We start from the raw sequence: 26,397 nt of genomic DNA on the forward strand, positions 1-26,397 counted from the left end.
TTTCAAGAGGTGATAAACACAATTTTTACTCAGGCAATGAAACATGGAAAAAAAATATATTAGTAATCATTATAATAATCTCATTTGTGTGAGTATAACTCTTACAAATATTTACCTGACATATAAAAGGGAAATTATCATACATATAAAACTGATGGCCATGGCAGTTACACGGGTGGCACGAAGCAGCAGGGTGGGGGTCAGAGCAGAGGGGGTTCCTGCCTGGGGGGTCACACTGGGGGGGACAGGGGAAGCCATCGGTGGCTGGGGGTTGGCACTTCATTACAGACAGATCTGCTGGCAAATGCACGAGCAACGAGCAACACGGGCGGGGCCTGTCACTGCCAGAAAGGGGCATTTAAACTCTACTGCGAGGAACACACGACAAACACACCCAGGCTGTGACCCCACGCGTGGGGACCGGCCCTTCCCGTGCTGGTCTTGGCACTCGGGGGCGCGGCCCGTGGGATACAACAGCCCTGCCCATTTGCAAACACCCCCTTCTGTTTCATATAACTATACCCATTACGTGTGTATTTATACACATGTAACTGTAACCATATTACAGTTAACAAATCATTCCTTAGGAATCGTCTTTGCCCAGGCTGGGGTGTGTGTGGACAGGCCCAGGGATGGACAGCACCAGGGGAGGGAGGCAGCAGGACGGGGTGGCACCGGGCAGCAGGGACAGGAGGGGTGGAGGACTCTGCCCTGCAGGGGATCACGGTGGAGCCCTGCTCTGCAGGCAGCCCAGGGGGAGAAGGTTGCAGCAGTGACCACGCCCTGCACAGGTCAGGGCTCTGGGGAAGTGCCCAGTGGTGAAACCCAAACTTCTGCAATTACCTGCAGGCTCCGAGGGCCAGAGCAGCACCCCGAGGAGAGACCAACCTCAGGCTGTGACACTGGAGCCAAGCCAGCACACGAGCAGCACGGCCCCGAGCAGAGCAGGAGGCTGAGGGCAGCTGCATCCCTACCTGGGACCTGCACTGGGGCTCCCCCAGCCTCACACCCCCAGCCTCACACGGCACCTTGGGAACTGCTGTGGGCAGAACAGTGAGCTGGTGTGCCACACCAGAAACCAGCCCCAAACCAACACTGCTTCCACCAACACTGCTCTCCAGTTCCTCAAGAGCTGCAAAGACAAAAACCCAACTGCCCAAGAAACCCCTGGGTCTCAGGTGTTTGCTTTATCAGATCCCACAGGTGGAACAGAAACAGTCTTTGTTGATCGTAGGACTGAGGCTTCTCCACCAGCCTGGGAGAGGGACACGTGGGGAGTCAAAGGGGAAGAAAAAAGAGGGAAAGAAAGGCTCTTCCTGTCAACTGTGCAAAGGGTGAATATCCAGCACAAGCCACAGGTACACAGCTCTGAGTGGTGTCAGCCACTGGCTTCCCATCACACAGTGACCAGCCCATCACTGGGATAACTGGGAGCCTGGAGAACAGGCTGGGAGGCTGCATGCTGGGGCAGGCTGCTGGCATCTTTGCTTAGGTGTATAATAAACTCTCTCTATACATTATATAACTAATAAAATATAATCAAGTGTATGGCTCTGGCTTAAACAGGTGTTTGCTCTGCATGCTCAACACAGGGAAATAGAAAATAGAAGGAAAAGAGCTCAATTCTGTTACAAAAACGTAGCAGCAAAAAGGTTTGTGAAAGTGTTCAACAGGCTGGGCAGGAAACAGTCCAAACTGCAAATATTTCCCTTATTTCACACTTCAGGACTACCCATTCAAGGCAGAGAATCCACAACTGTAGCTACTTCCCGATCCCATCAATCTGCCTCCTGCAGGAGGGGATGGGTCTGCCCTGACCCTGGGGGGGCTGTGCCCACAACCCACAGCTCACCCTGATCCGTGGCACACACACAGGTCACCAGTCCCTGCCCGAGGCTGGGCACCCAGTGCTGCTCCCAGGGCACCACAGCCAGGGAAACGCGGCACTGCACGGGGGGAACAGTGCCAGAACTCACCAGGGAGGGCTGGCTCGTATAATGGCACTACCAGGAGGGCACACACGGGATCTACAAAGGGATTTAAACACGTTGTGTCACCCCAGAGTCCCCCAGTTCCCAGCTCAGTGCACAGGCAACCTCAGCAACTCTGCCCCTGGAACACAGTGGGCAGCCTGCCTGCACAGAAAGTCAGATTTTGGGCTGCATCCAGGCAGATTTCAAAGGGTATTTTAGTGTCTGGATCTGCCTGTGCCTGTAAAGGCTGGGTTTTGTTGGGTCCTCTTAATATTCAGTGCTGTAAGGGCAGTTTTGACAGCAGTGGGAGCCAGGGCAGCACTGAGCTCCTTCTGCCCTTCTGGAAAAGCTCTCAGTCAGCAGAGCCGTGGGGCAGCTCAGGCTCTGCTTCCTTCCTCCTACAGCCTCTGAAGCAGTGCCCTGACCTCGCCACGGCACAGGGAGCCAACAGCAACAGCCTGGGCTTTGCCCACGTCCAACCCCGGGTCACCCAGGGGAGGACAGGCAGTCCCAGCCCCCCAGAACCAACATCTCCCCTGTTTCTAAACACCCCTTGGTGCAGCAGCCCCCTCCCTCCCCTCACCCGGACTCTCCTCTGAGAGGACTGAGGTTCCTGCTGGCCACGTGCCTGTTTTGGTGCTCTGGGGGGATCGAGGCATGCAGCAGGGCTGTGCCTGGCTGGAAGGAGTGAGCAGAAAGCCTGAGTGAGTGCCCATAAATGCTCATAAAGTGCACGAATGCAGAGATGTTGGCTCCCTTCCTCTGAGGCCGGCACGGCCAGGGACAGGGACGGGCTGTGCTGTGCTTCACCCACAAACCAGAGACCGGCCACGCCTGTGCCAGGTCCCCTTTCCCAGTGCAAGAGCCAGCAGGTCCAGCCCTGGCATCACCCACATCCCAGGGCAGGACCTACCACGTGGCTGAACCTGTGCAGCTGAGCATGTGAGGACAGTAAGTGAACAGAGAGTGGTGGGGACACAACTAGACCCAGCCCAGCCAGGGGGGACAGAGCCTGAGGTGTCACCTCCCAGCTGAGAGGTGGCATTGGTGCAGAGGGACAGCACAGCAGGCCCTGGGAGGGACACACAGAGCCTGGGTGACCGCAGAATTCCCAGCCTGACCACAGGGATCCCAGTCCCGGAGCTGTGGGAAGCAGACAGGGACAGCAAGGGGAGCAGCTCTGCTGGGGAGCCACGGGTCCAGCAGCCAAGGGGGGCAGCTGGAGGCGTGTTCTTCGCTGCGGGGGGCCCTGGGGGTAAGGCAAGGTGCTCGACGTCACGAGAAAAGCAGCCAAGTGCAGAGTGCTGGGCGAGGGCGGGGGGCTCAGTCTGACTTCCCCAGCTTCGCGATCAGCTCGTCACAGATCTTGGTCAGCTCCTCGATCTCCTGGTTCTGGAAGGAAAGCAGACCTTGGGGACTCTGGTGGGGGATAACACCTGGTCCCATCTGCCAGTGAGCCTGTGTGGGAAAGGGTAGCCAGCTCCTAGACCTGCCCCTGTGACAGCTCCTCTGTGCATCCAGGCACCGTGGAGACCCCTCCTCATCCCTGTCAGACCCCGGTGCTGCAGAGACCTGCAGCTGCCCAGCCCCAGCCCACCACGCTGTGCCCAGTCCACATCTCTGCCAGCAGGCACACGTTAAGTGAGCTCTGCCCGTTCTGCCAAAAAAACCAAACCAGCCCCACAAAACACAAAAAAAAAAACCCCAAACCCCAAGCGAACAAAAAACACCCCAAAAACTAAACCCACAAAACTCTTCCTGGGCCGAAAATCTGGAGGACGCCTCCAACCCCACCAGGATGCTCAGGGCAGCAAAAGGCACTGCTGGCAGGGCTGGCAGGGTTGGCAGGGGGGCAGGCGTGTTACCTTCTGCTGGAGGGCTCTCTCCAGGGACTCCACCTTCATCTGCTCCTTGCGCAGCCCCGCGTGCAGCGCCGCGCTCTCCGCCTTGGCCTTCGTGCGCACCTGGGCAATCTCCTCGTTGGCTCTGCAGGGGGGTGGAGAGAGGGGGATGCTGCTCAGCTCTGGGCACAGGCAGCAGCATCACGGCACAGCCTGGGGCATCAGCAGAGCCCGGCTCCTGCTCGTGTCCTCCCGGATGCACCAGAGGTGGCTTTCCCGTGTGGGAGCTGGATGAAACTGGATTAATTCAGCTCCCCCAAGCTCCTGTAGGAAACTCTGCTCTCTCAGAGCGGAACTAAACCAGTTCCTCACCAACTTGGCTCAGAGCTACAATGTGCTGGTGAGCTCCTGCTCATCAGCTGAGCCCTGGGGCTGTGTGGCCTCTTTGCACACCACAAACAGGAGCTCTCTGAAACAGGGGAACTTGGTAAGTGACTGTAAATAGACCGTGAACCTCAGATTCTCCATTAAAAAATAAATAAGTGGAGATCAGAGAACGCATTCAGGGATTTGTGCTGCCTTAAGAGTCACTTGAGCCTGAGGTTGTAAAATGCAGCTTTTCACACCGTTCAGCTCCTGCCTTCCAGCCTCTGAAAAGTGAGTGGAGCTGCTGCCCTACAAGTACTGAAGCACCCAGCAATCTCATGCATGACCTTACTTGTCCAATTTTTCTTCTGCATGGACTTTCAGGGCCTGATATCGCTGCTCTTCCTGCTTGACCCGGGTGAGATAATCTTGAGCACATTTCTTCAGAGCTTCTTCATTCTGGAAAAGAAAGTACATCCATCTACATTGGGACTGGGCACAGAGACATTGCTCTGATGGGATGATAGATCCTGTTCTGAGTGTAAAAATAAAGGCTTTAAATAGAAACAGCTTCTGCCTTATGCTGGAGCCCCTTATCCAGCTCAGCAGCATGGCAAGATATAGTGTGGCTTTATGGCAACCCTGTGTCCAGGGACCAGGGCTGCAGGGACAGAGGGGAACCCAAGGTAAGGACCTTCTTAAAGCCTTCCAGGACACCCTTCAGATTTTCATATCTCCTGAACAGATCCGACAGGGACCTCTCCACCGAGTTCAGGTCTGCCAGAGCCTGGTCCTTTTCCATCGTCAGCTGCTGCAGATTCTTCTGAGATGTCATGTTGGTCCTCTGCTCATCCTCTGTGGTGGAGAACAAACAACAAGGACACAGTGACCGTGCAGGGATGGCTGTGGCAGCCACTCCCTGCCCCACACCCCTGGCCAGGGGACAGCACAGTACCTATCATCTGGGCAATGGTCTTCTCATACTCAGCCACGATTTTCCTGGAAGGAAGAAAGAAAAAAGGCAGGTGAGAGGCTGCAGTTTTTTGTGGACACACACCTCCAGCTCTGCTGGCATCAACCTGCCCCATGGGGGCCCCCAGCACCACCACAGCCCCACAGCAGCGTGGCCACAGGGCCCAGATGTCGGGGCTGTGACCCCATCACTGCTGCTCCAGGCTGAGACCCCCCCTCTGCTGCTGCCACCGGGGCTGGCACAGCTAATGGGCTTTTATTCCCACAACAAAGGAACGAGCAGGCTCCACACGGCACCGGCACAAAGAGAACATCTCTCCCGAGACATCCCACCCTGGTGATGCTGATCCCGTGTCATCCCATCCCATCCCATCCCGCCCTGCCTCCCCCCGCCGGGAATGCCCGGGAATGCCCAGAGCCCCGGAGCCAGGGGCACACGTGGAGGGGATGGCCCCTACCTCATCTCCAGCACTTCCTGCCGGCTCTCCTCGTATTTCTTCTTCCACTCGTTGGCCTCGATCTCCTTGGTGATTATCTGGGTGGCAGCAGACACGGGACCCTTGGGACGTGCTCGGGGGGATTTCCCCACGCAGGGGACCAGAACCCCCCCAGGGCAGAGTGGTGCTGCCCCTGCTCCCCCCATGGCAGTGGCCGGGTTGGGGTCTGGGGAGGGGCAGCCCCGGGGAAGGGGGCCCTGGCTGTTACCTCCTCCCTGATGAGCGTGAGCACGGCCGTCTTCTCGGACTCGCTGAGGCAGATGCCGTCCAGGGGACCCTCGCTCCTGCTCACGCCGGGGCACTTGTCCGGGGGGCACAGCCCGGGATTGTCCTGGGGGAATCACCCAGCTGGGATGCCACGGGAAGTGTCTTTTCACCCCACCTCCCCTGTTTGGAGTGTTCTCCCCTATTTTACCAGCCTCTGCTCAGGCACTGAACTTCCCTTCCTGCACACATGGACAACCCAGAGCCTGTTGCCATTATGGGTGCCCCTACAGGGGCTGGGGTGGTTGTACCCACATCATTCACTGCTTTCCCCTCCCAGAGCCCAGCTCCTGAGCACCAGTGCTGCAGCCACAGAGACCAAACTGGGGGGAAGGCTCAGCCCTGTGGCCCAGGCACCAATTCCTGCCTGGATTCCGGCCCCATCACTTCCCCAGGGGGTCCTGCAGCCTGACAGGTCTCCAGAAACATTCCTCCAAGCTGGGCTGACACCACCGCCTGTTCCTGCTCTCATCACCCAGCCAGTGACAGCCCTGCAGTCAGTGCACTCATCTCCTTGGGAACGGGCTGCCAGGCCATAAATAGAGAAGTGCTCGGAGGAAGGAGGCAGCCTGCTCCTCCTGGTTTGGAAACCAGAGCACTGGAGCACTTCTCCCCTTCCCTCCTCCCCAGTGCTTTGGCTGCTGCTCAATCCAAGCACACCCAGCCCCTCGTGGCCCTCCCAGCCCTGCTGCAGCCATGGCCAGTGGTGGGAGTCCCCCAGGACCACCCATGGGGGCAGTTTGGGGTCCAGGCACCCCAACACTGAGGAGGTTCAGCCTGGTGTGGTTTGGCAGTCACCTCCCCCAGCATCTCCCAAAAGCAGGTGCACACCTGAGCACCTGCAGGTGCCTTTGGGAACCAGTTTGCCTGTGGGACTGAGGCCTGACCACACTGCCCAGGGCACAGAACAAACGGTTCACTTTGCCTGATGTCCTTGTGGGGCTCAGCACAGTTAAATCTGTCTCAGAGAAGCTGGTTCTGCTGATGTTGCTAATCTCATTGTCATCTGCTTGTCACCTCGAGCAGCTTTGGCCAGGGACAGCTAATCTGGCACTGGGTCCCCCAGCAGTGGAGGAGTCTTGGGGCTCCTTGGGGCACGTCGGGGGTGCCCCTGCACAGAGTTGCCACTGTGGGGGTGCCAGGGTCAGGGGGGCTGCAAAGCCAGGGCTTCTTCATTAATCCCCCATCTCTGCTGTTGGCTGCCTTCCCCAGCACAGTGGTTGAGGATCCCATGGAGAAGGCACTGGCACAGACAGGCCATCAGAGCCAGCCCTGGACTCTCCATGTGAGTCACAGCCCATGTCCAGCAGCTTGTGCCCTCCCCGTGGTCTCCTCTGCCCCCTCCCTGTCCTTCAGCCATTCCCCAGCACATCCCTGGCTCTGCACCAGCCCTACCCATCCCCAGCATCACCCCCTCCTTCCCTCCCTCCCTCCCACCCCCAGCGCCCACCCAGGAGGGATCAGCCTGTGCCAGGCTCCTCCAGGCCTGCCAGGAAATCTCCGCTATTTTTATCGAGTCCCTGCGTGGGCTTGTCAAGAATTTTACCTCCCAAAGAAACTCATTTCAGAGAGGAGGAAGCGAGAGGCACTCACAGGGAAGATGCCAGGCCCGTCCTTTTCCATCTGCTTGCAGATCTCCTTTTCAGAGCCTAAAGACAAGGAAACACAACCTTTTATTGACTTGGAAACAGGACCCTCGGACACGTGAAGATTTTCCAGGGGGCAGGAGGGAACCCCTGAGCCTCTCCATCCCCTGAGCTTCCCCTCCCAAAGGCTTCTTTGCCCCCAGCTCCTGCCCTTGCATGGAATTGTTCTCATTGGAAAAGTCCTCTAAGACCATTGAGGACTTTTCCAACCATTCCCCCAGCACAGCCAAGGTCACCATTAAACCCTGTCCCCAAGTGCCATCTCCTGCACCCTGCCAACCTTCCTGCACTCTCTGGACTGGAAACCAACACTCCCCTCTGGTGGCAGTCCAGCCTGTGCCCATGTCCCCATGGCTGCCACCCATGGCAGTCCTTCCCTGAGACCACAGTGGCTGAGGAGGGGGAAGATGCACGAGACATTCTGCACTTGGGCAGGATGCATCCCTGGGCTGGACCAGCTGCTCAGACCACTCTGAACAGCACAAGCCTCAGCCCAAGCCAGCTGGTCCCAACACCCTCCAAAGGAGCTGCCACAAGGCCCCTGCTGTTCTTGGCAACAGAGAGGAGATAAAGAACATCTCCTCCTGTCTCAATGCATGGGACACCCTGTCCTGTGGGACACCCTGCCCCGAAGGAGGGACACCCTGCCCTGTTGCCATGGTGCTGCCTCACACAGCATGAGGGGTAATTTATGGACCTCACTCACACAACTGCAGACATGGTTCAGACGTGTATTGGGCAGAGAACAATGTATTTCGAGAGCCCAGCTCAGAAAGGAAGGAGGTAACAAAATGCTGGTGACTGCAGATTTCCCACTGTTTCCCTCCATTTATCCCTGTACCCTGACCAGTGGCTGCATCCACAGCTCCCACCCTGTCCCTGCAGCCAACATCCAGCCCATGCACCTGCCTGGCCTCTGAGATCAACAGCAATAAATAAACCCTCCCAGCCTCTCTCTTGGCTGTCAGGTTTTCCTCCCTTGAGGACAAAGGACCATTCTCCTCTCCCTGGAGCTGGCAGAGCAGCACAGCCATAGGAGAAATGATTAATGGCTCCCTGCAGAGGGGAGGGCTGCAAACCTCCTGTGGGGATCTCTCCTGCTTGCACCTAGGGCTTGGCTATTGATTAAATGTCATGTTACCTGGCTTTTAATTATTTTGTAATGGCTTGGTCAGAGAGGCTAATTACATGGGAGACTGACAGTGGAATTCCTCCAGGAGCAATAGCGGGGTCTCTGTAACATCACTGAGATCTCCATCAACCACAGCTCCTGTGCCAGGACACTGAGTCCTGGCAGCTCTGCTCCTGGCACAGGCTCTGAGCATGGATCCTGCAGCCTGGGGGACAGGGCAGGTTCCCTGGGTGCAGGCAGGGTGCATTCCCAGAGGGGCTGTTCCTTACCTGCCTCCGGTCTCTGCTTCGCCGCGGGCACAGGGACATTCGAGCACTCAAAGTACTCCAGGTCATCTTCTGGCTCAGCCTTCTTGTCCAGCCCAGCCAGTTTCTGCACGGAGGTGGTGGAGGCCAGCTTCTCCTCATCAGTGGCACGTCCATCCCTATTTGCAACATCTGGGATTTCTGAGATCAACACTCCTTCCTCCTGCATGATCAAGGTGCACAGTTAAGCAGGACTGGGCGAATCCAGGGGGATCAGGCCACAAGAGGAGCTGCTGGATACTCCATGGGAAGCATGGAAGGCTTAAAATCCACCAACAAGCTGCTCCCCACCAGCCCTCCTCCCTCCCTTCCCACCAGGACCTGCCCATGGAGAAGATGCAGCTCCGGGGCCGGGACCCCACGTACCTGAGCGCTGGCATCCAGGACCAGGGGCTTTGCCTCGTACTGCTTCACCTTGCAGCCGCTCCTGTGGGGGAGAGAAGCAGCGGCTGAGGGGGGCTGGGGGGGTTTGGGGCAGGCGGGGGCGTGTGTGGGACAGCCCAAGCAGGGGGAGGCAGCCCCAGCGCCAGCGTTGCACCCGCCGCGTGCCAGCACCCCACTCACCCGGGAACACCGAGGCAGAGCAAGTTCTGGAAGGAACAGAAGGAACAGGCAAACAAAAGACACGACTACAGAGCGGTTGGGTTTGTCTGTGAGGTGTTTATTCCTGAGGAAGGTAAGGAGTGGACCAAGGACCCCGAGGGGCCGGCGGCGAGAGAGGCGACTGCCGAGGAGAAGGATTTCCCTCGCTGCACCCTCGCCCCGTGCATCCAGTGCAACGGCACCTGAGGCCTCAGTGGCTGTTGATTTTCTGCAGGAAGAACCATTTCCAGGCTGTCCCTGCAGCTGGAGGTTTGTCTGGGACTTCTCCACGGCATCCACACGTCTCCCAAGTGAGTCAGACCCGTGCAGCCGGGGCAGAGGGTGGGAGAGCACCGGGGCAATGCACCGTGCCTCGAATGAACACTCCACCTGGAGCAAACACTGTCCCATGGAGAAGGGCCTTGTGGGTGGGAAGTTTAGCCCAGGTGGGTCTTGCAGGTGGTCCCCTTGCCCTCCAGCGAGGAAGCTTTCCCTGGAACTTCATCCCACATTCCTCGAGACACCCATCCGGAGGCCGCCTGCGCAGGACTCCAGGCAGAGCTGCATCCCAACACACCGGGCATCAGCACCTTGAGCAGCACCAGGCAGCGGAGGGACAGTCCCAGAGGGAATGTGGGTGGCAGAACACAAGCTCTCCTCCTGCGTCTCATCCCCTCTCAGTGCACACTCAGTGATCTCCCAGGCTCGTGGCCACGTTTGACCACCCGGGAGCCACTCGCTGAGCTGGAACAGCTCCTGTGACAGCCCCTGCAGGGACCCGGGGAGGGATCCTGGCCCCAGACACTGCACTCCCCATCGTGGGGACACGGTCAGAGGCTTGAGCTGTTCCCAGGTTTAGGGAGTGGCCCCCACCCACTGCACTCTCCAGCCTCCCCCTCGCACACAAGCGCAGCAGAGCACAGCGACGGCGTGGCACGGCCCACGAGGTTCCTCTGCACGCTGCCATGCACTCCTGGCTCTCACCGAGGAATCACCTGGGTTGCTCTCCTCCCTCGTGCCCTGCTGCAAGCAGCCAAACTCGCTCTGCCCTGTGCCCTCTCCTGCACCACGGTTATCACATCACCTGCTTTGAGTTCCCCCCCAGCACCAAGACGACAGCTCTGGATTGCACACAAACCTGCTCCCCCTCCATCAGCTGAAGGTTGTGAGCACTTGTCCACCACCAAAAGATGCTGCAAGGTGCATGCTGTGAGGGCAAGCACAGGCCTCTGGTGCAGCTCAGCTCAGCTCAGCTCTCCTCTCCTCCCTCACTCCCAGGCACTTGCCAGGCTAAGCTGCCCCGGGGACCCGGCCGAGGGGTGCGGGACACAAACCAGACAGCAGAGAGCACAAGTCAAAGGGCAGGAGGAGCCGGCATGCCATGGAGACAACTGGGCCAGCACACACCCAGGGAGAGGACAAAAACAGCAAAGGAAAAGAAAAGGAATACAGGAGAGAGTACTTACAACAGAAAACAGAGAAATTTCACTTGCTCAGTAGTCCTGACGCACCAAAGCACGGACAGGGAGAGAGACGGACAGATGGAGAGAAGAAGAGCGTGTGAAAAGACCTGGATGTTAACTCTGCTCTGGAGAAGCACAGCGAGCTGCCCAGCTCAGTCTTTGGGAAGGCACACACACACGGGATGCTCTGATCCTGCATTTGCTCTCCACAGCAGCGGGGTGAGATCCAACCACAGACCTCACTGCCAGGGCGCTGAGCACCCAGAGCTGCCCACACTGCTCCAAAGGGATGGAGAGGGAGCAGAGAATTCCCTGCTGCTTCCCCTCTCCGTCAGCTCTGCTCGCCCGCAGCCACATGTGGGAACACCAGCTCTCAGAAAATTTGTATCCACTCTCTGCAAAGTATTTCCAGGACAAAAACATCCAACACAGCCTGATTTCCGCCCGCGAGGCTTCTCTCTCTCTGTAAAAACCCACTCTCTAGTTTTCCCACCAGAGAATTGGATGGCAGGGTAACGGTCTGCCTGTCCAACCTGTTTTCTTCCCCTGAAATAACACAGAAATCCAGTGGCAGCTCACACAGTGTCCCAGCAACACCTGACCAATGACACACCCATGTCCAGCAGCTCCTGTGAGCCAGCAAACCCACCGGCTCCAGCCTCCACTGCAGGTTTCCTCTGACACCACACATGCACCCACCAGCTGGACTCCCGAGGGGTTTCCAAAGAGGTGATCCTGCAAGCAGGTCCCAATCCAGCCTTCCCCACTCTGCCCGGGGCTCAGGACACTGGCACCCCTGCAGGACACTTGTCCCTCTCCTCACAACAGGGAGAGGGGACCTGTCCCTCCGCCAGGACAAGGGGTGGATTAAACAGGGGCAGCAGCAGAACCTGAGGGGCACGGTGGGATTTTGGGCTTGCTCAGAAGGCACCGGAGCAGAACCACCACCAGCACTAGCACCAGCACCATCGGCACCAGCACCATCACCACCAGCACCACCAGCACCACGGCTCTGCCTGCTCAGGGGGCCGCAGCACCGGCTCCATGCACACCAGCACTCACGTTATCAGGCGTGACTTGGGCTTCTTGGGGGAGTCTCTGCCTTTCAGGGGATCGTCCTGCGCCTCCAGCGTCTGAGACTCGAGGATTTCATTGAGGCTGTTATCTGCAGCGGAGCAGGAGTCGGGGGCAGTGCTGGCGAGTGTCTTGGTGGGCTTGAATGGATCCACAGAGTCAAAGTTATCGGGGTCAAACTGGTAAGAGCCCTTGGGGGGAGCTGGTAAGTTTTGCAGTGCTGAGCTGCCACTGAGGGAGTTGTGACCAGGACCCAGCTGGGGGGAGTCCCGGGGTGGTGGTGGCTCCGTGGGACCCCTCTCTGCATCCTCAGCTGGTTTCCTGGGGGACTCTCGGTGTCTCTTTGGTGTCAGCTTGCTGGCTGGGATCCTGCTGCCCCTCCTGGGTGAAGCTCTCCTGGCCTCTGTGCTCTCTCCCACCTCCGTAAAACCAGCCTCGGGGTTTGGGACCTGCCCTGTGGGCTCTGGGGCTGGGTCCCCCCCCAGCTCTCTGGGATGGGGGAGATGGCATGGGGCTGCCAGGGGAGAGCTCTGCAGCTGGCAGTTCCCTGCCCCAGCGGGGTTCACGCTCCTGTCGCACTGCTCAGGCTCAAGCTGGTGGGATGTTTGGGGCATCGGGGTCTCCTCTGTGGCTCCTTCTGTTTTCCTCCCCAGCGAAGGTGTTTTCCCTTTCCCAAGCTGGTCCTGGGCCAGGGCATCAGCCTTCAGCTCCACCAGCCCCGTGCCAGCGTCTGCCACGTCCCCTCCTGACATGACCCACTCCCCGGGGGCTGTGCCCGCATGGGGCACCAGGGCTGGCTCTGCAGTGGGCACAGAGTTGGCCCTGCAGCCCTGCCCGGCCAGAGGCTGTGTCAGGGATGAGTTGTCGGGGTCAGTGTCCCCTTCAGCATCTGAGCTGGCTCTGGGGGCTCCAGTCTCCGGTTGAGCCTCATCTTTGGGGTGCTTCACAGGAGAGCTGCCCAGGCAGGCTTCCCCTACCAGCAGGTCACCATGGTCACCTGGCTCTGAAAAATAAAAGGAGATGGTTAAACCTCGACCTGCAGTGCACCCCCTTGCAGGAGGGTTTCTGTCCCCTCCTCACAGCTGCTCCAGGTTCGGATTTTGTGGAGAATCCACTGACTCAAAACTCAGTTTCCCTCCTGCCCGATGACAGAGTCGCTTCTCACCTGAGCAGAGAGTTAAAAATTAGCAAGGAGTGTTTAGGGAAGCACAACATGAGAGAGCACTATGAAATATGAATAAGCAGGCCCCAGGGAGAAGGGGAATGGAATGGTGTGCTCAAGAAGAAGCAGAAATGGGCTGCAGGGGGGATTTGGGGGTCACCCCCCGGTACCGGGGCTGCAGAGTTGGGTGTGCACCAGGCAGGGGGAAGCTGCCAGATGCAAACTGACTTCACCTGCAGAAATCCTGCTGCAGTCACGCCAGGCTCTCCACACTGCTGTCAGCATCTCCTAATCACAAATCCTGATCCATGACTTAATCACTATTACTCTGATCCCTTCCCCTCAATCCTTTTACTGTTTAATCTTTTCTTTGCTATCAAGGGATGGGGGAGAGAACCTTTATCTACTGAGGCATCCTGAAAGCTGCACCCACTGAGCTCCCAGAGCCAGGACGGTGGTGCTGGTGTGCCAAGGCTCTGCCCAGCTCACCTGTACCTCTTCCCCTGCACCCCAACCAGGGACCATTGCCCAGGCTCCTGTGATGAGGCAGAATGGGGTGCCCAGCACCCATCAGGGAGCGTGTAGGACCCACAGCTCTCACAGGCACCTTTCTGGGGAGGCACAGTCCAGCTGAACCCTCCAAGGGCAGGATGGAACCAGTGCTCGCCCAAGGACCAAACTGGTTTGAAAACCTGGCTGTGAAGAGCAGCCTGGATAATGGAGAGCTTGTGCCAGGGAATGCCAACCCCCAGCCCTGAGCACATCCCCTGGGAAAGGCTTTTCCTATCACCAGGCATTTGCAACCAGCTCGTGTTTGCTGGTGACACAGTCACAGCCTGGCAGAGGAAGAGTGCATCAGGCAAATATCTGGTCCTGAGGCTAACCCAGGACATGGAGCCAACGATCCTGACTCAGCTGATGGCTCGTGGTTTGCATAATTGATCCCCAGGATGCTAAAAGCCATGGAAATGAATCATGAGGGTCTGTGTGCTCCCTGAGACTGCAAAAACGCTCCCTCTGACTGCAAAAAAAGCTCCCTCCAAGTAGATGTTGCCTTGATGCCCCAGAAAACGCATCAGTAAACACAAATCCAGTGGATGAGTACTTGGAGTGCAGCCAGTCCAAGGCAGCGCCTGCCAGGCCTTCCCATCATTAGGAACCAGGAAAACTTTCTTAACAGACCCCAAAGAAAACTCCATTACACTTGCTGTGTTGCTCAGATGTTTGAAGCCTCCCTGAGACAGCCCTGAACAGAAGAACAGGCTTCAAAGTCGGGGCAAAAGGACCTTTTAAGTGCATTTTGCGTTCCCAGTGGAAGGTTTGGCAGCCGCCGTTCTCACAGACATGAGCCCATCCTGGTTTCTAACCCAAGCAATGAGTAATTACTTCTTGAATAACAAGCAGTCGGCACGCAAACCACCTCCCTGTGCTGTGGTGTCTGCAGGGCGGGGAGGGAAGGAGCGATGGCACATGTGGCCATTGCTCAGAACGACCATTTTGTCATCAAAATCAGAAGAGCCACCCACCCAGGTTTTCCAGTTTCGTGATTCCCTGTTTTCTGCACCTGAGAGAGCTCGGCTGCTCCATCCCCTTCCACAGAACAGCCCATCCACTCAGCCAGTCCGGGAGCTGAGGAACTGGGATACACTGGGAGGTGTGGGCGAAGAGCAGCTCAGGTGCTTGCCTATGATTTTGGAAATCTTTTGCAGCAGAAACACCCCTCCTGCGAGCTCGGGGGAGTTTTCCCTCCATTTCCCTCCATTCCTCCCCCTCTGCATTTCCTCTGCCTTCAACGCAGCACGATGGGAGCGCAGGTTCCTGCAGGAACAATTACACAGGATGCAGAGCCCGGTGACCTGAAGGGCCTTGGGGGGCTTGGGAAGAGCAGAGCTCTGCGCTCCAGCCCCTGCCTGGCAGGGCTGGGGACGAGCACAGCGATACCTCGGTGCAGCACCGGCCCCCCCAGAGCCCTCCCCAGCCCCAGCACACCTCAGTGCAGCACTGGCCCCCCCAGAGCCCTCCCCAGCCCCAGCACGCTGCCTGTGGCTCTCCCTGCTCCTCCTCGGAATGCTCCCACATCCTGAAGCGAGCGCAGCTCCCGCCAGCCCCGGGCAGTCACGTTGTGAGCAGCCGTGTTGGCTCTGCACGTCCTCCCTGCACTCATGGCTCCTGCCTGCAAACCAGCTCCTGGAAACCACCAGTGTCCCCCAGTTCCAGCTGCTGCCCCCCAGCCCTGTCACTGCTCCAACCCTCCTTTTGGTCCAAACCTGTGCTGAATGCCCCCCGGGACCCCAGGAGAAGGCAGCCTGGCAGCCACCCACAACACACAGCTCTCCCCCTCGGACCAGCCCTTTCCACAGGCATCCCAGCAGATGCCTTCCTGCAGCATCCTTTAAAGGTGACCCTGGGCTCTCCTGTTCCACCTCTGGCATGGTGCCTGGCAGGTGGAGGCAGTTTAGTCCCAGCTACAGACGGACACTGCCAGCAGCATGGCACAGAGTGATCCTGGGATCTGTCCCAAACACAGACCCAGCACAGGACATGCTGGATCCCCGAGAACAACCACTGTCCCAGCCGTGCGTGGGCTGCAAACCTGCTCCTGGTCCAGGCAGGTACCTGGAGGGGATGCCACAAAGTGAAAATGAAGATTTTATACTCTTTAAAGAAAAACAGTCAGGACAGTCTGGCACCGTGGTAATAGGCACTTTGTGCCTGTGCATTATAATTGCTTTGCTTGCCTTCCTTGGGCTGAAATTAAACACAAACACCGACTTAAACAGCTTTCCAGCACACCATCCCTCGCTCCCTCAAACGAACCAGGAACACTCGGCAGCGGCAGCGCCGCAAGGCAAAGGCTCGGCGCCCTCTCCATCCCATGGGCGGCTGCCGAGCGAAGCAGCAGCGATCCCTGTGCAGCCCCACAATCCCTGTGCAGCCCCACGACCCCTGTGCAGCCCCACCATCCCTGTGCAGCCCCACCATCCCTGTGCAGCCCCACCATCCCTGTGCAGCCCCACCATCCCTGTGCAGCCCCACCATCCCTGTGCAGCCCCACCATCCCTGTGCAGCCCCACCATCCCTGTGCAGCCCCACCATCCCTGTGCAGCCCCACGAGCCCTGTGCAGCCCCACGAGCCCTGTGCAGCCCCACCATCCCTGTGCAGCCCCACCATCCCTGTGCAGCCCCACCATCCCTGTGCAGCCCCACGAGCCAAGCGTGGGCAGGAACAGCCCCTCCACTCTCCGAGCCCCGGACTGGGCCCAGGTGCGGTGCCCGCCGTGAGTCACACACTCCCCCGGCCCAGCACAGGATATCTGCCCCTGCATCCAGCTCAGCCCTCGTCACCAACGACTCCTTTCCTCTTTTGGCTTTCCGCTGGTGTTTAACAGCCGTTGATCTATTTTTAAATCCATTCTGTTAAGAATTAGCATACCGGCAAACGCTGCTGCCGCCGCGAACGCACCGGAAAACACGTGCCCCGTGTCGGGGTGACGGCAGCGAGAGCCAGCGAGCTGCTCCCAGCACTGACAGCTCCAGACCTGCTGCTCCTGCTCATTTCCTCGTGCAAAATACCTGCTGGCAGGTGACCGGGGATAACTTGAGCAAGAACGGGACAGAATTACAGCCCCCACCACGAGAGGCAGCAAGAGGAAACTCTCTGAGTGATCCTGAGTGGGCATAAAGCCTCACCGCAGCCCCCTCTGGGGCTGGAGTTTTGTCCCCAAGACCAGGGTTTAACGCACCCAGGTCACCTCTTGGCTGTGTGTGGAGCAGCCAGCCCTGGAGTCACGGCTTCTGCCTTACACATTGTCTCACCCATCTGTTCCCAGGCAGGGTGAGACTGCAGCTGCACAGCAGGCAGTGCCTGCTCCTCGCTGTCCCTCCGGGCCGGGAATGCCGCGCCTGCCCGCAGGTCCTGCTCTGGCACTGCCCCCACGCACCCCAGCGTGGCCAGCAGCTATTCCCCAGGGGCTGCAGGGCAGTGGCTCTTGCTGTGGGTGACAGCTCAGCTGCCTCGGTGCAGACGAGCAGCCATTACACTGGATTGCCTCCATCCAGGCATTTATTCCCACTGCTGCTCCCGAGCTGCAGCCAGATGGAAGAGCACGGGCTGCTGTGATGCAGCATCACAAAGATGAGGTCTTAATGTACAGATTACATTGGTAAGGTGGTGGAACACCCCGGGGTGCCTCTGCACACTGCAAACACATCTGCATCTGGGCAATCCCTTCCCTCCACCATTCCAGAGACACTGAAGAGCCGCAGCCAGAAATGTGGGCAGGAAGGGGCCAGAGCCGGGTGCGGTGGCACCACAGTTTGGCTCTGCTGGTTCCAACATCCTGCTCTCCACCAGCCAGCACAGAAAAACAGCTTTTGCTGGAGATCATCCCCTCGGCTCCACAACACTGGGAGCTTTGTGTGCAGGAGCAGCCTCTCCCTCGCTGCTGAGCAGGAGCTGCTCGTCCCAGGACGAGGGGCACAGGCACACACAGGGACAGGGACACCCTGGACAATGAGGCAATGCACTTCCCTGAGCTTTGGCAGAAAATATCCTCCTACCTTCTAGGAAAGCCTTATCTCCTTCTCCCCCTCCCCAGACATTATCCCCAAAGTAAAGATGCCTCTATCATCCCTTCTTAAAAGGGAAGGATTATTCCAAGAGCTGTGATCATCGGAAGCATGAACTGAATGCTCTCTCCATCACAGCAAACAAACCTGTGTTTTCCACAGGGGTGGGTGAGCACCCAGATCCATCCCATTAGCAGAACAACATCACAGGAGATGGTGAGCCATGGCATCCCGTTACTGCCACAATCTACAGTACCTGGGCTCCTGCACGGAATGACCCAGGGTCTGGATCAAACCCACATGCTCCAAAACCAGCCCTACAAAAAGCTCCCAGCCACTGCTGCGAGCACACTGCACGTGGCATGCCAGGGCCCACAGCAGTGGGAGGCAGGAGAGGGCAGGGGATGCCCAGGACAGCCTGTGCTGAACTTCCAGGCCCACCACGTGCTGCCTCACACCTTAGAAAAGCTTCTCTCCCCCAGACCCCCCTGGGGGCTCACGGACACCCTGACACTGCCCAGCCACCCTGCCCTACTGAGAACAGAGGGAAGGGGAGGTCTCCTCCCTGCCCTGCCCCGATAACCTCCAGTGGTTGCTGCAACGGTGCTGGTGGTGGAGCTTCAAAGCTTCCTCCCAGCATGAAAACAGAGATAAACACCGAGCTCAGCCACGGGCACCAGCACGTCCCCCTGGAGAGGAGGGTACAGAGACAGTGGGCAGGTGGACCCCAAAACACCACAGGCTAATGGGGAGCCAACCCAGGGGAGCAGCAGCAGTGTGGGACACAAGGATAAACCCGCAACAGCTCGGGACTGCTGGCAGAGAAAACCCCATGTGTTTACAGCAGATCCCCCACAACTTCTCCAAAAACGGGGCTTAGCAGCATTGAGCTTTCTCATCTTTAACAACAGCCACAGAGGAAGGACACCTGGCACCTAACTCCAGGGAAAAATGGACCATGTAATGAAACCCCCACCACTGACCAGCCTGGGGGACACAAATCCAGCACCACGGCAGCTCCTGTGCGAGAGCCAGGGGCACACATGAGGCAGCTCCCACCAGCCAGGAGCATGGGGGCAGCCCCCAGGCTGCGGGCAGAGTGGCAGAGGGACGTTTAACTGCCAAAATGATTTAACAACATCCTCGGGCTCCTCCCGATCAGCTCATCACAGCCTTTGCGGAGCACCCAGCCCAGCCCCGGCATTTGAACCGTCCAGGCCATTAACCACAAAAAATGTGGCAGGCGTTATTCAAAGCCAGCAACTTTGCCTCCTTGACCCCACCCTGCCTTTCAGCCTCTGGAGTGCAGCACCGAGAGCAGAAGGCACACGCCGGCTCTTTACCTGGGCTCCCGACCTCGGGCTCTGCTGATCCCGGCGGCTCGCAGAACTCCTTTAGTGGCGAGCAGGTCGGCGTTTCTGCTTCAGGGGTCTCAAAATTATCAGTGGAGTCCGAGCTGCCGAGGGGGGGGAAAAGAGTGAGGAATTACTGCTTTCAAGGCTACCTCCGAAATCCTCCACGCCGCCTACGTGTGCGGCCAGGCCGGCAGGGCCGTGGGCATCCGGGGCGGCCGCTCGCTCCTGTCCGGCGGGACACGCTGACAAACGGAAAGGGGAGAGCAGGTGAAACATCATCGTGAGCAGCCCCCCGCGTGCCCCCAGACCTCCGGGAGGGCGTCTGCCAGGTCATTCCCGAGCTGAGCATCCACCGCGGGCCTCCAAGGACACGCAGCCTCGCAGCGCCTTCCCCCGCAGCATCTCCCCCGCCGCTCCGGGGGCTGCCGCGGGAAGAAGCCCGGCCGTCCCGACCCTGTGCCCCCCCGGCATCCTCCGAGAAGCAGCGCCCGGCTCCGGCCCGGCCTCCCCAGCCCCCCGGCGCGGTGCGATGCGGGACCCCCGGCAGCCAGGCAGCGAGCGGGCAGCGAGGGGCGGGTGGGGAGAGAGGGCCGGGGGGACGCGCCCGCAGCCCCGCACGCCGCGCGTGGGCGTCCCGCGTGGGTGCGGGCGGGCAGCGGCAGGGGAGGGGGCCGCGGGTCACTTGCCTGAAGCTGAGGGCCGAGCCCCCCGCCGGAGGGTCCTGGTCCTCCTCCTCCTCCTCCTCCTCCTCCTCCTCCTCGGCCGCACCGGCCCCGCCGTCCCCCTCCTCGGGGCTGCCCCCGCCCCGCACCGCCGACCAGGTCCACCGGGCCCACTGCACCGGCGAGAGGATCTGCCAGGCGCTGAACGCCATGGGCGCCGCTCCCCGCTCCTCTCCCCGCTCCGCTCCCCGCCGGGCTCACTGCGGCCGCGCCGCCGCCCCCATCGCGCCCCGCTCCGCTCGGGCCGCCCGCCCCCGCACCGCGCTACTGGCGGCGGGGAGCGCCCGCCCCCGGCACCGCCCGCCGGGAGGGACCGGCCCCCGCGCCCCCCCGCTGCCTCCGCCGGACCCCCCGCCCGCGGGGATGGAGGCTGGGGGGGATGCGGGGCAGCGTCCCCGAACCCCTTCCCCGCCCGGCCGGGGCCGACAGCCGCCTCTCTTCTCCTTTCCCACGCGAACTCACAAATTCACCTATTTCTGCCCAAAGTCGCTGTCATCCCCCCCCGGGCTGCCCTGCTGCCCCCTTGCCACAGGAACCCCCCACGCGAGGGGCAGTGGACTGTGAAACCCGATCCCCCTCAGTTCATCTCACATTTATTGGGCTGCACCTGTGCTGTCACATAGACGGCAGGACGCAGATTCCTTCCACTCTGGGCATGCCAGAGAAGACCCCACGCTGGCTGGCAACTGCCCTGGGGTGCAAGCAGCTCCCAGGAATCCTCACTCCCCCCAGGAAGAGTGGCTCCCACTGGGAAGGCTCACCCGCCTTGGGAAGCCTTGCCTAAGGAAGGGGGCTTCCCAGTGCCAAGGAACCACACAGAGGGAGACAGGGGCAGAGGGAAGGGACACACCTGCCCCTTCCATTTTCCAAGGAAATACCGGCCTCAACAGCCCTGGCTGATGCGATATCCTTCCGTGGCAGCAAGTTTATTTATTTATTAAACTATTGTTGTTTAAAAATAACAGCCGGCAGTTCCCGCAGAAATCAACCATGCTGGCCTCCCTCAGGAACTTTCCCTCAGGAACTTTCCCCCTAACGAGGGCTCCCACGCCCAAATTCATCAACTCCCACACACTTGCTAGAGAGAGGAGGATAATGTTTCTGATGCACAGCGAGGAATGTCCGGGGCTCTGGCAGCAGATCTGTCATTGGCAGCAGCATCGCTGGCAGCTCCCCAGAACCCCAACTGGCTCACCCCACTCCTGGCAGCAGGTCTCAGGGATGACCTGGGAAAGGGCAGACAACTGTCCTGGTGTGAAACCAGCCCAGCCCATTGCAGAGAAGTGTTGCTGGCCCTTGCTGACCAGACCAAGAGTTCACGTGGCAGGCTGAGCCCAGGGACCGGTGCTTCCCTGTGAATCATCACCCAGCTCTGAGAGCCGGGAATGCCTCTGCAGGAGCAGAGAGGCCTCTGGGGCAGAGCAGACCCGTCCATCTGGTCTGGCTGCCTCTGACACCAGCCTCTGTCGGATGCTTCAAAGGGCTCATTCCTCACTGTGGAGCATCTCAAATAACCTCCCTGCAGCCATCCTTTCTCCCAGGCTTCCATCTCTTGGTGTCCTTATTAAATATATGTGTCATTGTTGCGTGCCTTTACTGTCCAGACTCTGCCAAAGAAAACCTCTTACCCCCTGTCATAACACTTCCAAACTTCCCCAAAGATTCCCCTGGGTGAGCCAAAGCTGAGGTGCTGCCGGTTCCCACCGCAGGTCAGTGGCAGGAACAGTGCACAGGCCCCAGGGAACACCTTGGCCAAGCACCACACTGCCCCCCAGACCCCCAAGTCCCGGGGACAAGGGGTCCTGCACACCCCCCACTGCTGCACAGAGGACACCAAGTAAGAGGGGACCACTCGACACGTATCAACGCTCAGCCAAGAACCACGAGGCTCAAGCAAAAGCAGAACCTCAACATCCTGTTGCCTGCAGCTGCCGTGAGCAGAGCACAGCCCACTTCCCCGCTCCGAAGTGGCACAGCTGATTTCTGCAGATGAGTTTTACGTAAGGAGATCTTCAGCGAGAGCCGTGCTGCAGCCTGACCTCCTCCTCCTCCTCCTGCTCCTCCTTCCCACCTCCTGCTGATCCCAAGGACCAGCCTGAGTGACAGTGCAGCCATGCTCTGAACCAGCTGATGGGTTCTGCCAGGGACCTCCCAGGGAGAAGAGCAACACGACTGCAGCAGGAGCAGCAGCAGGGCTGGCACAGCAGCAGGAATGAGCCGCCTCCGCTGCAGAGGGGAAGGAGCTGTGGCAGGCGAAGGGCAAAGCACAGGCTGACTCCTGCAGCCCCCCACTTGTTGGACGAGGGAACTGGGGCACAGGAGCAGAGGAAATCAGCAGGATCTGTCCCTGTGCAGGCTGCACACGTGCGGTGTGCCCAGTGAGGAGCCCCTGCTCCCACCCACCACCTGGGGGAAGGAGCGTGGCCGCAGGAACAGGATCAGCAAGACTGCACCGTGCCAGCTGCAGGAAGATATCAGAGCAGTGCAGGAGCAAAGCCTGCTTCCACTTGCTGTTCCTGATGAGCAGTTAAGAAAATGCCTCGAGTGGCATTTTCCAGCTTGGCACCTGACCCAGCCTGGCAGCACCGCTGGCTGCAAACCACCGCCAAGGAGATAACCTGACTTTGTCAGTCACACTGAGGGTTCTGCCTGCCAAATGCTGCTTGGCACAGTCAGCAAACACATCTCTGCAGAGCAGGGAGGATGCTGACCTGTTCAAAAACACCTGCCAGCAGCTGCCATCCACACAGAGAGGTGCAGCCTGCACAGGCAGCAGCTGGACGGGCTGTCCTTGGCACCTCTGTCACCTCCCTCACTGCTGTCACAGGACTTCACTGTGCCAAGCCCTGCACACACACAGTGGCTCAGGGACAGGCAATGTGCAGCCCGTGGATGCCTCTGGCAGCAGCAGCAGCACTGAATGACCTAGAAACCACCCACGGCTCACACAGTGCCTGGGCTTTCTGGGAGGGGCAGAGCAGCAACCCCTGCCACACAGATGACAGGTGAAGCCCCAAGATTTTGGAGCTGGAAGAGCTCTGGCATCGCAGAGCCTGCAAAAAGATGCAAAACCTTGCTCGGCTGCTCGTGCTGATCCTTGCAAGAAGCCAGCTGCATCCAGGGGTAATAGCTCTGCACCCAGACAGACTTTCCCTGCTTTTATATTGGGGTGAACTTCCTCCTGGCCGTCTGGCAGCAGTGCTGCTGCCTGGCCTCACATCCTAGAAACACAGCATGTCCAGTTCCTCCCACTGTCACCACACCTTGGTCCCCGGGGAGGGCGTGGGGTGTAACGCTGTGGAACAGGTATCACACAGCCACACCTGTGGCATTGGGAGCTGCAGTGCCCCAGGCCAGAGGAAGGCATGCACCTGGAGCTTCCATTCTTGGCCCTGTCATAAGGCAGGAGAAGATCTATTTCTGGCTGTGGGGCTTTTCTAGGCACAGCACAGCAGCCAGTGCTGCCATTTCTAGCTGAGAAACAGATCTTTTGTGGGTTTTCTTTCCTTTTCTCAGCTCCTGCCTCTCTGCTCCTCCACAGCAGGGCCTTTCACTTCCCCATGGGGACCAGGGTCAGGCTCCCTGCAGCCAACCCTGGGACAGAGCATGGGGACAGTAGGGGATGGAAGGGACAGCTCAGAGATCAGCACATGGATAAAACGTGAATCCACATTACACTGCTGTGTAAATCACCCTCACAGCTTGTCATCAGCACTTTATCCACACAGCACTTGTCTCTTCCAGGCAAAAAGGTCTGAGGTGTTCCAGCAGAATTTTTCTGTTACTGTGTTTTATCCCACCCTACTCTATCGATCAGGGATCAGCATCCCCTGGATGCGTCAGCATCTGGAGCATCCCGGAGCATCCCGGCGTATCCCTTGGGTTTGACAGCCCCCCGGAGCATCCCTGGGGTGCAGCAGCATCCCGGGACACTCCCGGGAGCCCGGCGGGCTCGGGCGGGCGCTGCTCTCGCTAGAGGGCTCTCCAGGATGAGTTTCCAGAGGCTGCCGAGCTCTCCGGCCCCGGGAACGGGGGGCTGGGGCTTCGCGGCTGCCCGCGGGCTGGCAGCGCCCCGCAGCCCAGGAGAGGAGGGGTCTCCGCAGCCCGACCCCTCGCCCCGTCCCCGGGGGAACACGGGAGATGCGTGGGCACCCTCCGGAGGGATCACGGGGGATGCTGCACGGGAGGCAGCTGAGCAGAGCCCTGGGGCTGAGCCAGTGCCCACGGAGCAGCCTGGAGGATCAAGGAATCCCAGAATGGTTTGGGTAGGAAGGGACCGTAAAGACCGTCTGGTCCAACCCCCTGCCACGGGCAGGGACCTTTACACTAGAGCAGGTTGCTCAGAGGCACGTTCCCACCAGGTGAGGAAGCCACTGCTGAGGGACGAGTCAGGACCGTGGGAGGCCAAATCCACGACAGAAAAGTTCCCACGTTCCTTTTGCTTCTCCTGACCTTGACAGGGCCGCAGCCTGGACACTCCTGGACACAGCCTGGACTGAGCAGCACAACACCAAATGCCCTGGAAGCCAAGGCAGACAAAACCGACCTCCTCCCTGCTCTGGCTCTGCCACCAGCTCACAGGGCGCAGCAGGAACCGGGCTGTCACCCACTGCGGCAGCGCCCTGCCCTGGAGCTCCAGAGCAGTGCCCAGCGCGGGACAGCGCTGCCGAGCTCCCCCGGGACCCTTCCCAGCCCGGGATGTGACAGTTCCCATCGCTGCGCGTTCCATCAGAATAGCTCTACAGAAATAGCAGCAAAGGACACAACTGTCACACACGAGCCCGGGCACCAGCAGCCAGCCGCGGGCTCCAGCTGCCTTTCCCCACCGAACTGCCAGCAAATGGATAAATACAGACATTTGTGGCTGCACTGGAAGGGGGTGATGGGATAATGAGCGCTCTGCTATTCCAGCATTTTAAAAACGCCAACCACAGCTTAATCTCACTGATGTGCTCGTGTGGGTGCGATCTCATTTCAATAGGAACAGGCTCCAGCTACGTGATTTCCAGCCCCATTTCCACACTGATGCCGGATGAACACAAGCATCTGCCTTCATTGTGAGGCTTATTGACTCCCCCTTCGATTCCTTTGCTCTCTTTGCTAAAAACATCCATGTCATGCAGCAGGAATGCTCTTATCAGGTGTTTGTCAGGCCTTAGATCCCTGATTTTACCCTGGACTCAGTGATTCTGAGAAATGCAGGCAGCGCCTCAGCCCATAACATGGGGTGCCAGCAGGGGTGGGAGCAGCTGAGGAGTGAGGACAGCAGCCAGCACAGGAAGAGGGGCCAGGGAGATGACAAAGGGTGGGAGAAACAAAACAAAGTTTGTTCAAGGTGGAGCAAACAGGTGGGAAGGAGAAGCAGCTGAGTCCAATAGGGCAGAAAGGAGCAGCTCCAGCACACACAGGGAACACCGGGATGGTTTTTCCACTGGGAAACACCTCTAATGTCTATATAAGAGACAACTGCAGGGAAATAAAGGCAGAACCAAGCAGGTACAAGGGCAGAACACACTTGTTTTCCTTGTCTGAGCCCGGTGTTTGCAAACAGCCTCACAGGGTACACCCCTTAAAGGAAATATTTCTGTTCCCAGAAGTGTTTTCGTTGATTTCCAGATAAGATGTTTATGCTTTTCCTTTTGATCCCAGCTAGTGCCTCCCCTTCAGTTCCCAGTGCTGGAGCAGCTGGTGGGGGGCAGTTCACCCAGCCCGGCCCTGGCTCTCCCTGGCCTCTGGACCCCAAACCAGCTCCCACCTCACCCTGGCCTCTGGACCCCAAACCAGCTCCCACCTCACCCTGGCCTCTGGACCCCAAACCAGCTCCCACCTCTCCCTGGTCCCCACCCCGCACCCCGAGACCGGGGGACAGAGGGACCCCAACTTCCCTCCTGAGCTGAGCTGCAGCTGGGAGCTCTGGTCTGCTGGGACCAGGGATGGGGGCTTTGGGCCCCCTTGGGTGGGGAGCTGAGTGTGGCTGGAGGACGAGAGGGAAGGGGAAAGGGGAAAGTTAACGCGCAGATCAAGGACTTCACGCTCTGGTTTCCCACCTCCACCGCAGCGAGCCCGGAGCAGCTCCACTCGTGGGGGGGACCCAGACCCGGCCCGGCCCGCGGCCCCCCACCCCCGCCCGCACTCACCGGCGCGGCGGGGCCCGGGGGTCCCGGGGGTCCCGCGGCTCCCGGGGGTCCCGGCTCTGGGCCGCCCCCATGGCCGGGCTCGCTGCCGCCGCTCCGCCGGTCCCGGCGCGTCCCGCCTCCGCGGCGGGGAGGGAGGGAGAGAGGGAGGGAGGGATGGAGGAAGGGCGGGGGCTCGGCCCGAGCTGGGCAGCGGCGGCCCGGGGGGGCTCTGGGTGTCCGGTGGCCCCGCTCCCACCCTCTCCCGGACCCCTCTCCCGGGGGCAGGACCCGCAGCCCCGCGCAGATGCGGGGCCCGGGCGGGGGCTGGCCCGGACAGGCGGCTGGTCTTGTGACATTG

General features: G+C 59.5%; 1 protein-coding gene across 5 annotated transcripts; it reads right to left on the minus strand.

Annotated features, from left to right (window-relative positions):
* TACC1 (transforming acidic coiled-coil containing protein 1) lies at window positions 1-26,156 on the minus strand. Of its 5 annotated transcripts, none has more exons than XM_051811986.1 (14): window positions 26,061-26,156; window positions 19,190-19,302; window positions 12,104-13,118; window positions 11,045-11,080; window positions 9,363-9,423; window positions 8,961-9,159; window positions 7,507-7,562; window positions 5,858-5,980; window positions 5,611-5,687; window positions 5,136-5,179; window positions 4,875-5,035; window positions 4,533-4,639; window positions 3,839-3,959; window positions 1-3,365 (listed from the first exon to the last, which is right to left on the minus strand). In XM_051811986.1, exons 1-14 carry the CDS (start codon window positions 26,129-26,131, stop codon window positions 3,297-3,299), a joined length of 2,253 nt encoding a protein of 750 aa, XP_051667946.1. In that variant the 5' UTR covers window positions 26,132-26,156; the 3' UTR covers window positions 1-3,296. The 5 variants fall into 5 exon arrangements, with proteins under 5 accessions (XP_051667946.1, XP_051667949.1, XP_051667947.1 ...); XM_051811989.1 differs by lacking the exon at window positions 26,061-26,156 and adding an exon at window positions 19,888-20,143; XM_051811987.1 differs by lacking the exon at window positions 11,045-11,080 and having other exon boundaries at window positions 26,061-26,153.
* Between the last annotated feature and the right edge of the window lie 241 nt (window positions 26,157-26,397).

The sequence above is a fragment of the Manacus candei genome, unplaced genomic scaffold (assembly GCF_025592945.1).
Source record: "Manacus candei isolate 608988 ecotype Guabito, Panama unplaced genomic scaffold, ASM2559294v1 h1tg000084l, whole genome shotgun sequence".
Classification (NCBI taxonomy): domain Eukaryota; kingdom Metazoa; phylum Chordata; class Aves; order Passeriformes; family Pipridae; genus Manacus; species Manacus candei.